At 49.7% G+C, this 12,699-nt stretch overlaps 1 protein-coding gene and 1 pseudogene across 2 annotated transcripts in view; one reads left to right on the top strand and one right to left on the bottom strand.

Annotated features, from left to right (window-relative positions):
- Positions 1-12,699, bottom strand: part of COLQ (collagen like tail subunit of asymmetric acetylcholinesterase) — a 56,347-nt gene that overhangs the window by 24,977 nt on the left and 18,671 nt on the right. Inside the window, exons 1-5 of one of the 2 annotated variants that reach the window (XM_059162572.1) lie at positions 11,065-11,364; positions 5,406-5,518; positions 4,149-4,250; positions 520-564; positions 160-186 (exon numbers count right to left, since the gene is read on the bottom strand). In XM_059162572.1, the coding sequence (XP_059018555.1) occupies positions 160-186; positions 520-564; positions 4,149-4,250; positions 5,406-5,518; positions 11,065-11,140 (363 nt within the window). In that variant the 5' untranslated portion in view covers positions 11,141-11,364. Of the gene's footprint in view, positions 1-159; positions 187-519; positions 565-4,148; positions 4,251-5,405; positions 5,519-11,064; positions 11,365-12,699 lie in introns of those variants that run through there. The other variant, XM_059162573.1, reaches the window with a different exon arrangement.
- On the top strand, positions 11,746-11,862 carry LOC131826086 (U4 spliceosomal RNA; annotated as a pseudogene).

Raw genomic sequence — 12,699 nt, 5'->3', positions numbered from 1 at the left:
TCCTCAGAACAGCAGTGTGATCATTGTCCGCCTGGGAACTGGGGCCCAAGGAAGTGCATTGCTGGTCCCCCCACCAACCCCTAGGTATGCATACAACACCCCCCCACCCCACAAAGCACAGTTGCCCATATAATGCTGACAGAACAGCATGGACCATACCTTCCTTCCTGGTAGGCCAAGCTCCCCCTGTGGATGGAGAAGACAGGTAAGCAGAGGCTGCTTTGGAAGAGAAGTTCTGGAAGCACAGAGCTTAGTAGGGCTGATGGCTGGGCATGACCATGTGGCTTGGTTGCTTGGCCGCTCACAGCACCCCTGCCATGTCAGTGTGCCAAGCTGAAACACACCAGTGGGATCTCACACCTGTAGCAGCAGCCCCATCATTATGGAGCCCCTCCTCATGCACTAAGGCAGAATTAGCACATGCTTTGAAATCTCAACCAGAAAATTCTCAGTGGCATCCCCAGGATAACAGGCTGGAATTACCAAGGAGAGGTGGACTGAAGAAAATGGTGGCCATACCTTTTCTCCCTTTGGTCCTATCTTGCCAGGAAGTCCCGGTGGACCCTATATCATCAAGACAAGAAATGAAAGAAAGAAATAAGGACAGTGGGTGAGGGAGGCAGGGCTGGGAGGGAGGCCCTTAGTGCACTGGAATCCTCCAGCAGTTTGGTTTCCTGGGCAGACTCAAGGGCTCCAAGGACCCCATGAAGGACCCTCTTGTGTCCTCCAACCCAGTCTCCCTGTCATCTTCTAGCTTTCTCTGAGCTACGTTTCCAGTGGTGCCATGGTTACAACTAAAGAAATGCTGTTTGCTGAAAGCACGAGGCTTCACCGCCTCTCTTATCTTTTTAGCTGCTTTGACCAACTTTCCCTGGGGCCCTGATAAAGGCTACATTCTGCTTTGCACACAGGAGCAGCCAACTTAGAGATTCCTGTGCTGGCTCTCTGGGCACCAGGTGCAGCAAAAGCCTTCCTTGAGATGTTAAGAACGTGGGCGATGGTGCATTTTTGTCCCACTGCCCAGCCACAGGAGTGCGGCTGATTCCAGCTCAGGGGTTCTAGCACCCACTACACTAAGCTTGGCACACTCCCAGCCAGAATGCAGCTCCTTTGTGCTCACACGGTCTATGAAATGCTCAGCTCGCTAACTGCTTTCCAAATTCCCTAGTAGAGCAGAGAGGACATCCATCAACTCCCAGCCAGTCACTACTTCATCCCCAAGATCTACAGGTGGACACGCCTAGCGCAAAGCCTGTTTGAAATCTGATTCCTATGAGACTTGTGCAAATACCAAACAGCCCCTTCAGCAGCTCCCACACCTATCACATGAGACTCCCTGAGGATCTTTTGAAAATCCCAAAGGCCAGGGCACACCCCAGATCAATTCCATCACAATTGCAAGGAGAGGGGCACAGACATCAGGGATTTTTGAGGTTATTCGAATGAATAGAGAAGTTTGGGAACCACCGTCTTGATTTATTCTCCTGTCTGGGGGAAAGGAGGGAAATAGGGAGAGCTATTTCCTTTCCTTTCTTACTCTTCCCCTTCTCTCCCTCCCCTCCCCCATCTCACCACTTCTTTCAACCTTTCCCTCCTCCCTCCTTCTCTCTCACCCCACTCCTCCTGGTCTGGGCATCCTTGTGTGGAAAGATGGCTTCCTGGGAGGGTGATCTCACCACCCTCCCTCCCCAGCCCCCCAACCCAGGGACCCACTGAGGACTGCACCGGCCCCCCCATCTGGCCCTAGGTGCTGCACCCCTTTACTTCAGAGCTGGTGTGGGCTAGCCTGGGTGGATAGTGCAAGGTGCAGGGTATACAAATCCTCAAGGATCAAAGCCTGGTGGGGGGCACCAGTGTTTCCAGAAAGTGTGGCTCCGCGGGGCAGAGGTTCCCTGCTCCTCCAAAGCCCGGGAGCCCAGGGTGACAGAGGGCCCCAGGACCATGCCCTTGCCAGGCAGGATGAGTGAATACTCTTCCATTCCCTCATTTCTTATTATCAGGCCATTGTGCTCTAGCTCAGAGCTTCTCAAGCTGTGATGTGCAGAAAATTCAATAGGGGGTCTTGTTAAAATGCAGATTCTGATAGTAGGGGTGTGTGCATGAAGGGTGTGTGTGTGTGTGAAGCTCCCAGATGATGCCAATGCATCTGGTCCACAGATCTCACTTTACTTGGGAACAGCATTTTATGCTGTGTTCTAAGGCAACAGAGGGGGCTACAAATCCAGCCCCCGCCGCCCCATCTGGGCAGCACATTCTCCGCAGGACCCAAAGGGATTGCGCGGGTCCAGATGTGCAAGTGGGGCTGGTGAGCTCCTGGTGTGAAGTGAGCAAAGAATCTCCCTTTCGTTCCCATCCCCTGTGGTCCTCACTCACTGAGACAGGTGGAGTTTGCCAGATGAAGAAGATGGAGACCCACGGCAGAGATGCCTCTCAGGGGGCCCATCCTGCCTTTCTGCAAACTTCCCAGCCCCTCTGTGGCAGCCTCTGGCCAATACTGGGTCCAAAGTCCTGTTTATGTTGCATTTGACAAATGTTTATGGTAAGCTTACGACAACCTGTGCCCTGGTGTGAGTTGGGCACAACGTGTGAACAAGACAGGTGATGTCCTTGCTCTCAAGACCAGGGATGGGCCAACTGTCTCTGTTAAGAGGCAGATAGCAAATTTCATAGACTCTGCCTCAGATACGGTATCTCTGTCACAACCACTTACCTCTGCCCTGGCGGCACAAAGGCACCCCGAGACGGTACAGCTTTGATTACAAAAACAGACGGCTACCAGACCTGTAGGCCACAGTTGGTCAGTCCTTGCCAGAGAGCTTGTATTTTACAAAGGGAAAACCAAAGAGGCCAAGGACAATAACAAAACCAATAAGAACACTATATCAAGATGAGAAAATGATGCAGAGAATTGCAACAAGCCATCGGGACGGACAGGGATGGGGAAGTCTACTCCAGACTGGGTGGTTGAGGAAGGCGTCTCTAAGGTAAAAATAAGGAAGAACATTCCACACAGCCAGGGCCACAAGCACAAAGACGCTAAGGCTGGAACGAGCTCGACATGCATCAGGACCCAGGAGATGCACGTCAGTTGGGCAATGTTGGTGGTCTGAGCTGATGCAGGAGATACAGGCAGGGTCGTCCGGGGGGCGGGAGGCTCTGGGACCCAGGGTGAGGAGTTTGGTGCTTAGTGTCCCATGATGGGAAGCCACAGGAAGGAAGGAAGGGTTGATGCAGGAAGGGGTGACAGAATTCAGAAGGCACCTGGGCAACTGACTGCTGCTTGGACCCTCTTTCCGATCCCATGGCAGGCTGTAAGCCCCAGCCAGGGGGTGTTCCTTCTTGACGGACGCCTGCTCCCAGGTAGGTCAGAAGAGCCAGGGTCTGTGAGACAGGGTCTCTGGAGGGTACTCCTGTTTGCCTAGAAAATCCTTTCTAACATTGTGCCTGTTCCTCACACTTCCTTTAGCTTCAGTGGGGAGCAGTGGGCTGCCTGGCTGTCAAATCTGGGCGCCAAATGAAGCTCAGGGTAATGAGTTCCCCATCACCTCCACTTTCCCACACCAAACGCAGGCACTTCTCAGGCTACTGGCAAGGGTCAATGGTCACAGAAGGGATAACCAAGTGTTTGATGGTAATTACAGTAACCATCACATCCATGTAGGCGGCCGCTCACTTGGACCCTCACCACCACCAAAATCTAGTACTGCAGGGATAATTGTTATCCCCATTGCAGAGAGGAGGAGATCGAGGCTGTGAGGCCAGAATACACCCAGAGAGGAGAAGCCAGTGTGCTATCCACATGGCCCTGGAGCTGGAGGGGAGCTAGAGAAGGAAAAACAAGGGCGTCTGGGTGGCTCAGTCGGTTAGGCGTCTGCCTTCGCCGCAGGTCATGTTCCCAGGGTCCTGCTGAGCAGTGAGCTTTTTTCTCCCTCTGCCTGCCACTCCCCCTGCTTGTGCTCTCTCTCTCTCTCTGACAAATAAATAAATAAATAAATAAATAAATAAATAAAATCTTCTAAAAGAGAGAGAGAGAAGGCAAAACAGTGCCCATATCACTTTAAAAGGGGCAGTGCCAAGAGACTCTTTCCAGCGGGTTTCCCTGTTCTGAACAGAAGACAGCAGGAAAGGATCTGGTGGAATGCACCAACCTGGGGGCCGGGTGGCCCAGGGGAGCCGAGCGATCCTTGTGCGCATGAGGACGGCATAGTCTCCAGTTCCAGGATAAGATTCTTCATGTCTGGGGAGAGAAGCTTCCATGCAAAGCAACACATGGTGATAGGTCAGACTTGGGGGACAGAAGAAGGGTGACCACCCTGGACACAGACCTGCTCCCCAGTCCAGTCCTTAAGGCTGGTGGTTCCCTGACACCCCAAAGGGTGTCCCAAGAAGACCTTCTGGGCCCCAAGTTCCTGTTCTCTCTTGAGACATACCTGGCTTGAATGGATTATAGAGATAAAATAGCCACTTTGGATGGAGTTAGGAAGCTCATTTTCAGGGGCCCTTATCCAATGTCTAGGACAGCACTGTCTGACAGAAATATAAGGCAAGCCACCAGTGCAAGCCACATATATAGTTTTAAAGTTTCTGGTAGCCACATAAAGAAAGGTAAAAAGAAAGAAGTGAAATTAATTTCAATAATATATTTAACCCAGTATGCCCCAAATATTATCATTTCAACATACATTCGATATTTTAAAATTACAGAGTCATTTCACATTCTTTTTTCATACTAAGTCTTCAAAATTCAGTGTGTATTATATATGGACAGCACATTCCAACTGGAACGAACCGCATTAAAAGTGTTTAAGTCACATATGGCTAGTGGCTTCTGCACTGGGCAGTACAGATCTTAGAATTTCTGGAAAAATCTGAGAATCCCAAGTCCTTAGGATATCCTGGCCCGTTGTCTTCTAGCTCAGCTTCCCAAATCCTGCTCTTTCCCTCTTCCCAAATTCTGTTCCCTCTCACACCTCAGTATGGCTATTGAGGGACCATTTCTCATGTCCCCTCACAGAAACAGCCTACATTCAATATGAGCAGTGGAAAGGAATTTCATAAGCACTTGGGAAGAAAGGAGAAATTCTGTATCTGAGCAGCTGAAAGAAGCCTCAAAAGTTCTAAATTTACCTCATTGGTCTCAGGAAGACAGGACACTGTGCCAAATCCAATTTCCCACTGAGAAGAATCTCCCTCCATAACTTATTTAAGACAGTGGGAGAAGGGACACACACCAGAAACTGCAAAATGCCCATCCTAGGGGTCAGCCTGCTGCGTGAGAGTGAAGGGTTGGATCCCTCAAGAATTCTCTGGAGGTCGCACACCTCTAGTGGGGGGACAGGAGGGGCTGTGCAGTGGGCACTAGGGAGCCTGCATTTCTGTTTCCTTGTGAGTCCTACGGTACTCACCAGACTTCGGCCCCCTCTGAAGAAAGGTGGTGGGAAGAGTGGTGGAGGAGGGGGCGTCAGGAGGCAGCATGCTCTGTGGCCACCACGCTTCTTCTGATCCAGGCCGGGAAGAGCTGTGCAGAGAAAACTGCTGCTCATTAGTGTGGGGGCACTGCTGGGGCCTCTGTCATGCCCACGGGACCCTGGAGAGATCCAGGTGGCACGCCAGATTTTTGAATCCGATTTCTAACCCGCTAGCTGTGAGCACACCTTCTGTTTGCTACTTGATGGAACCCTCTCCAGCCTTCGCTGAATGGGGGTGGTTAATAAACAAGCAGATGGTATGGACCCTGTGACCATTAGAAGCCTGTTTCTCCCTCTTCAGGGACGGACTTGTCATTTTGTAGATGTGACAAGGAAGGCAAAGTTCAGACTTAGATCCACTTCTAACAGCTAAGGAGAAGGAAGTGATTGGTAATTATCTCAACAGTGGACTCAGAGGGAATTGGTCAGGGAGCCGGCTGCCAGGGCTCGAGGTGCTGTTGATTATAAGAGACCCGGAGCCCTGACTTAAAACATCTATTTGACTCTAGACACACACAGTTGGTGTCACATGGGGACTAAAGAGTTTACAGTCTAGTGACTCAATACATGGGTGTGAGGAGATGAAAGGAGGGCCCTGGACCCTGAGAGCTTTATGGAACGTGGGGTCTTGCCCTTGTTCAATTCTAGTGTATGCTCAGTGTTGAAGTATACCTTACAGAAAGGATGCAGGCTATGAGTCTACAGCCCAACAGACACCTGCAAAGGAACACAGCTGAAACACATCCCCAGATCAAAACATACAATCACTCCCCAGCATCCACAAGCCCCATCAGCTCCTGCCTGATCTCTGCGCTCCTCCCTCTTCAGCATCCTGACTTCTAACCCCAGGGAGCCACTGTGTCTACTCTGGAACTTTTTATAAAGGGAATCAGACAATATGAACTCCTGTGTTTGGTTTCTTTTACTCAACATAGTGTTTGCGGGGGTCATTCGTTTGCTGCTTGTGGCTGTTGATGCGGACTAGAGTTCCACCGTGTGACTACACCACCATCTACTTATCCAGTCCACAGCTGCCGAACATCAGGCTGGTAGCTACTACATACCCCACCAGAATGGCTAAACTGAAAATGACAGAAAATAACAAATGTTGGCAAGACCGTGGAACAAACAGAACTCATACACTGGCCAAGGGGAGTGTAAGTTGGTTCAACCTCCTTAGAAAACTGCTTGGTATTGTCTTCTGGATACAGATATCCCCAACAGCCCAGCAATGTCACTCCTAGGTATTTACCAACAGATAAGTGGGTATATGTTCACTGAAACACATGTACTAGAATATTCATAGCAGTAATGCCCATAATTGCCACCAGCTGTCACCTTACAGTTCTCAGTCTGGGTGTCATGATGGTACCCTCACCTCTACCCCTTCATCGAACCTCTGGTCTCACAGAAACAGGCAGGTCACTTTACCACATTTCTCTCGGCCTGAACCCAGTTTCAGTCTTGTCTCTTTGGGGCCCATGCTTGCCTCCTGTTTTCACCCTGGGCTCCAGGACCTGGCTATGGACATCAGGCAGCTAGTGGGTGCTCCTGAGGAATGGCTGCTCCATGCGCATCCCCCACACTCACTCCCCAGGGGAGGAGCATTCCACGAGCCTGTGCCAGTGGCCCTCGGCCCTCCCTACCCCAGTGCCTCCTTTGTAAGAAATATTTGGTGAAGACCCTTTCATTGTCCTGAAATGAAATTCATAAAAAAATATAACAAACACACACAATTTAAACAATCAATACAGTCTTGCAACAGCCAGAGGTGGGGGTAGCGTGGCCAGGCCAGGGAAGCAGTGAGGACAAAAAGGAAGGGACGGATGCAAACATTACTGAGGAGGAAGACACAGAAGGTGGGGCAGTGTGTCACAGAAGCACAAGAGGAGGGAGAGTCAAGGATGGTTTCGAGGTTGCAGGGACCTGGGACCACAGTGATCAGAGTGGGAGATGGAAACGTCAGAGGAGGCACTGGTTTGTGGGGAAAGCTGTCAGATTTGGTGTTAGACATTTGTTCATTGAAGCACATGCTTTGCCAGGCCTGGACCAGGCTGTGGTGGGTGGGGAGGTAGGGGGGGTGGGGTTGCAGAAAGACACCTGACTGGTGCTCCTGACCCGCAAACAGCAAGGCCCGTGGAGCTGGAATGGCTGCCAAGGCCCTTCTGCTCATATCCCACTCATCCCCTGCACCCAGACCTAGCCTAATCCTGGAGACTCTTACTCATTCATCAAGAACTGTCAGGTGCTGCCTCCACCAGGAAGCTTTCCTTGACTTCCCAGGCCAAGGTCGAGAGTTCTGCCATGTTTTTCTCTGGGTTTACCCCCATGTTCACTCTTACCTGTGGAATGAAACAGTTCCTTGTCTCTCCCTTACTACAGTGCTTTCTGAGAGGATGGGAGCCAGTTTTTAATCCCCAGGTTCTAGCACAGTACCTGACATACACTAGGTATTCCACAAATGCTTGCTGAATTCATAATAATAACTTTTCAAAAACCCAAATACTTATTACATGCTTGCTTAGGCACCAATGAAGTGAGTGCTTCACATACTTACTTCAGTGCAAATTCACAGCAACCCTGAGAGTTAATGCTATTGTCAACATCCCCACTTTACAGATCAGTTGACTGAGGCTAGGAGGTGAAGCAACTTGCCCAAGGTCATACAACCGGCAGCCTGTTTCTAGGGCTCTTCCTCTTGATCTCCACACTCTTCCACATGTGGGTGGAAATACAAGTCAGGAGCTTAGAAGAAGGCAAGGGGCTCCCATAACAACTACTTGAAATATATAGTATCGAGGGCTTCCAACCCAACACCATCAGGAGGACATGTGCAGTTGCACAAAACTGGCCCTACTGACTCATTTGAGGGAGGACGCACCCCAGGGGACTGTGCGTCATCTCCTAAGAAGGTGTTAGAAAGGATTTGTCCTGGGAGTTGGGCATTCACTAGGTGATGCTGGGAGTGACTCTCGAGGAAGCCAAGTCTGCCTGGACTGGATGCAGTTGGGAAGCGAGAGTTAGTATGTGACTACCTTGATTCTTATCCAGAAAAAGAGAAGAGCACAGGGAGACCGAAGCTGTGGGTAGTAAAGCAGCAGTATTCACTCATATTAGCAAGGACAAAAGGATGGCTGGCCATTTTTCTGGTTGGATGGTGGTCTGATACGGTGACACAGTGGCCTTGTTTTTAACTTGGGTCATCACCGCCCCAGACTGACCTTTGTCTGATGCTGTTCTATGAAACTACTTTCATTCAACCAAACACCATGGCCTAGTGGGGAGCGGCAGATCGGCTCTAACTGTCATGGGCTGCTTTCTCTCTCCTAGGGGGAAAAATACAACAGCTACATTGTTATAAAACTTGACGTCAATGTCAATCACACCCCTCTTCAAATTCCTTTAAGTGCCTTTCCTGGCATGTTGAGTAAGCTGGGATAGGCAGCTCCATTGCACATCCCTGGACGGGTGGTGAAGGTGGCCAGAACCCTCTCAATGGCCCCCAGTGGCACTTTCTCCTTCGCTGCTCTTTGGCCTCAGCACACAGCTAAGGTCTGAGGCTGTGGTTTTCTGCAAAGGCTCTGCCCGCCAGGAGCACCTGAAAGGCTGGCATTCACATGGCTAATGTGCACCATTCATCTTTCCAGACCATATATGGCCTCCCTTTACCCCACATTCTCTGTGGTCTTCCATGGATGAGAGGTCCTGAATCATTTAAAGCCATTCTCTTCTTTCTTCCTGGAAACTGGAGAACTCTTCGGTGAATGCAAGTTATCCGTTGCTTTTCCCGCCGAGGCATCTGCACTGGTCACCTCTCCCCATCCCTCCTCGCCCTTTCCCCCTTGACCTTGACTTCACTTTCAGCAGGTGAAGAGCATCTATTTCTGCCCACCCCCCCACCAACTCCCTGGAGATGTTTGTTTTTAGCACAGTCTAGTTTATTTACGGCTCATTCCAGCTCAGAGTATTTCCATCAGGTGGATGTGTTCGGGAACAGCTCCTGTCAACTAAGCCAGGACTTCACATGTCTATTTTGGTGCCATCCGAGTGGCCTGCAGGTCTCACTCAGGACTAGGCTGCCTCCATGGAATCATGTCTAAGCCCAGGGTCCAGCTTGGAAAAGCCCCAGCGGGCTCTGTGGTAATGGAAACAACCACATATGCATGAACACAGGGCCAGCAGGAGCCTGGGTGTGCCGCGTGGCTCAGGCCCAGGCAGCTGCCTTGGAAATGCCAACTCCCGAGGAATTTCAGGACCACTTGCCCTCACTTAAAGACGCTGAAGTCATACTGTATGTGACCGCTGCAGCGCCCGTTCCTGGGGAGAAATAAGGCTGGGTTTAATGCAGACCTGTGGTGAATGTTAGATTTTTGTTTTCATTTCTGTTTTGTGGACCATTGTAGATGCCACCGTTGCCCTTTGCCTCAATACCCACTTGACTCTGGGGCACTTGGGGACAAGTGACCCTCTGACCAGTTACGACTCATTTCTGAGACACAGGTTCCTTACCTACACCCCAAGGAGTTTGGCCCAAACCATCTCCACATTCTGTTTTCGTGCACACGACACCAGGATCACCACTCTGTCTGCCTGCACCTCCCACTCACGAGACCAGCACCCCATAGAGTATAAGAGACAGCCTTTCTGTTTCTGCCTCCCATTTTTGCATTGCCCACACCCTGCCCAATCAAGCAAATGTGTGTCGAGAAGCCACCCAAATCACCTAAGCCTCTTGCCTTTGTAGGGTAGGAAAACTCTAGGTGCAGCCGTTTGCTAACTATTCTGCACTTTGTCCCCAACTTCTTCCTTCTACCTCCTCCCACTCTGGGGCCTTTCCCTCCTTGTTGGAACTTGCACCAGAAGGATGAGAAGAGAAAAGAGGTGAAGAGCACGTGCTCCAAGTGGCACCGAGTGTCCTGACCATGAGCCGGATGTCTCCACTGCAGTGAAGTTCTCAAGATAACTGGCTTTAGTTTGCCCGAAGTTTTTCCTGACTCACTGATTCCAGAGAAGGCTACACTCTACCAAGCGTTTCCTCCAATCCCTACTCCCATATCCCACACACCTTGAAATGCAAATTCTGATGCTAAAAGTTGAAGGTACTTGAATGTCTCTGAAAGACCACAGTAAGCATTTGCCCTCTTGCAAGTGGGCCCTGTGTGGGCATGGGGAGCAGATGAAGGCACAGCCTGCAGAGGAGATGATCTGGCAGTTTGGTGGTGACTGTCTCTGGAGCAGTAACCACATGACCCAAGCCATCAGCCTGGAGAATAATGGACAATGTTTCAGCCACCCAATACCGTGGCTGGCCCAGACCACAGTATGTGATGTTACTTCAAAGCCAAAGAAGCAGCAGCTGCAGCCTCAAGGTTAAGGTCACAAGAGGGGCACACACACATGTACACACATGAGTGTGTATATCAAGGTCCCCACCAACTCCACCATCAAACCCCTTTATGAGCAATTCTAGCAGTGGTCGAGAAGTTTAAGAAGGCTAAAAGCACCCAGAACAAACCTGCTTCTCAAGCCTTTTTTCTAAAACCACGCACATATCACATATGCAGGCATACAACACACACACACACACACAACTCACCCGAGCAGTAAGCTGAGGAAAGGAGCAGTCCTGAGACGGTGAGCAGGTGAGTGAGGCTGAGTGATAGACCGGTCATTGTGGGCAAGGCCCAAGGAGGGACTGGCCAGGGAACACACGCTGGCGACAGGCTGAAATTTGTCACGCCTCCGAGCACTCCCAGCTGGGCATTTGGGGTGCGAATCAGCCAATCCCTGCTTTGGTGTTGCTTCTGGCCCAGATGCCAGGGGTCCAGAGGCCAGTCCACGGCTCCGGCTCCCGAGAGCAGGAACAGGTAGGCAGGGCTCTGGCTTCACAAGAGAGTGCACTGGTGGTGTGGGGGAGGGGGGCCCCTAGGGGGAGGAAGAGTGCCCCTATCCCAGGGAAGGAGGTGAGGTTGGGAGCCCAGAATCCTGATCACCCCCGCCAGCCAAGAGGAAATGGGAGTGTCACCCGTCTAAAAGGCTGCTTTTCATTTAGCCAGAAACTGCTCCTGTCAATACTGTTCTGGCAAGCCTCAAAGTCCACCCCCACTGCGACTGCTCTGGGGGAATCTGCCCTCCTCTACTTCAGGGAAGACCTCTGATATCAGGGTCTTGGCTCGCATCATGTCTGTGCCAAGGTGCTGCCAGCAAGCTAAACTTAACTTTTAAAATTATACAAATTTCAAATACATATATTTGAAATTTGTATTTCATATACATAAGCTTTGCGCAGTGGCAGTATCGTAGCCAATGAGGTTTATCCGAGGCGCGATTATTGCTAATTGTATTTCATATACATGATATATATTTTATTATATACATAAATATATTATTATATTAACGACACAATTATTTTAAATGTATAATATATATATATAAATATATAAATAATATGATTCTAGTTAATATATAATCAATATGTATTTATATGTGTATATCTATATATATATAATTTCAAAAGGGTGGAGCACACCTTTTTAGATGAAGCCGGTGTGTAAAATAATGAAGTGGCATGTACCAGATACATGTGGAATCTGTCTGGTAACTTTATAGACATACCCAGTGTACAAGCATGTGTGCGCATGCATACACGCGCGCGCACACACACACACACACACACACACATACACAATTCTAGTAAAAATCTGAGCTTCTGCAGGAGTCAAAAGACTTTTTCTGGAAAGGGCCAGGTAACAAATATTTTAGGCTCTGTGGGCTGCATGGTCTCTGATACAACATAACTCTACTATTATATATGAAAGCAACCAAACACAATAAAGGAATGTGGTTGTGTCTACTAAATTTGTACTTACAAAAACAGGAAGCCGGCTGGATTTGGCCTGCAGGCTGTAGGTGGCAAGCCCCTGAGCTATAGCCTTCTGAAGAAAGGCTATTCCTTGTGTGCATTCAATCCTTTACTGTTTCATTCATTCAGAAGCACACATTGAATGCCAAATATATGCAAGACTCAACCACTAGATGGTTCCTGTCATTCCGTGTCATGGAAAGAATATAGGCCCCTGGGTAACTCCAGCCTGGGTAACTCCAGGCTGCCACTTACTAGGTCCATAACCTTGAGGAAGTTTTTCACTCTCTCTCAGCCTCAATTTTCTTTTTCTTTTCTTTTTAAATTTTATTTATTTATTTGAGAGAGAGAATGAGGGAGAGAGAGCAC

Source organism: Mustela lutreola, chromosome 2 (assembly GCF_030435805.1).
Source record: "Mustela lutreola isolate mMusLut2 chromosome 2, mMusLut2.pri, whole genome shotgun sequence".
NCBI classification, from domain to species: domain Eukaryota; kingdom Metazoa; phylum Chordata; class Mammalia; order Carnivora; family Mustelidae; genus Mustela; species Mustela lutreola.
This window is presented reverse-complemented; position numbering and strand designations above follow the sequence as displayed.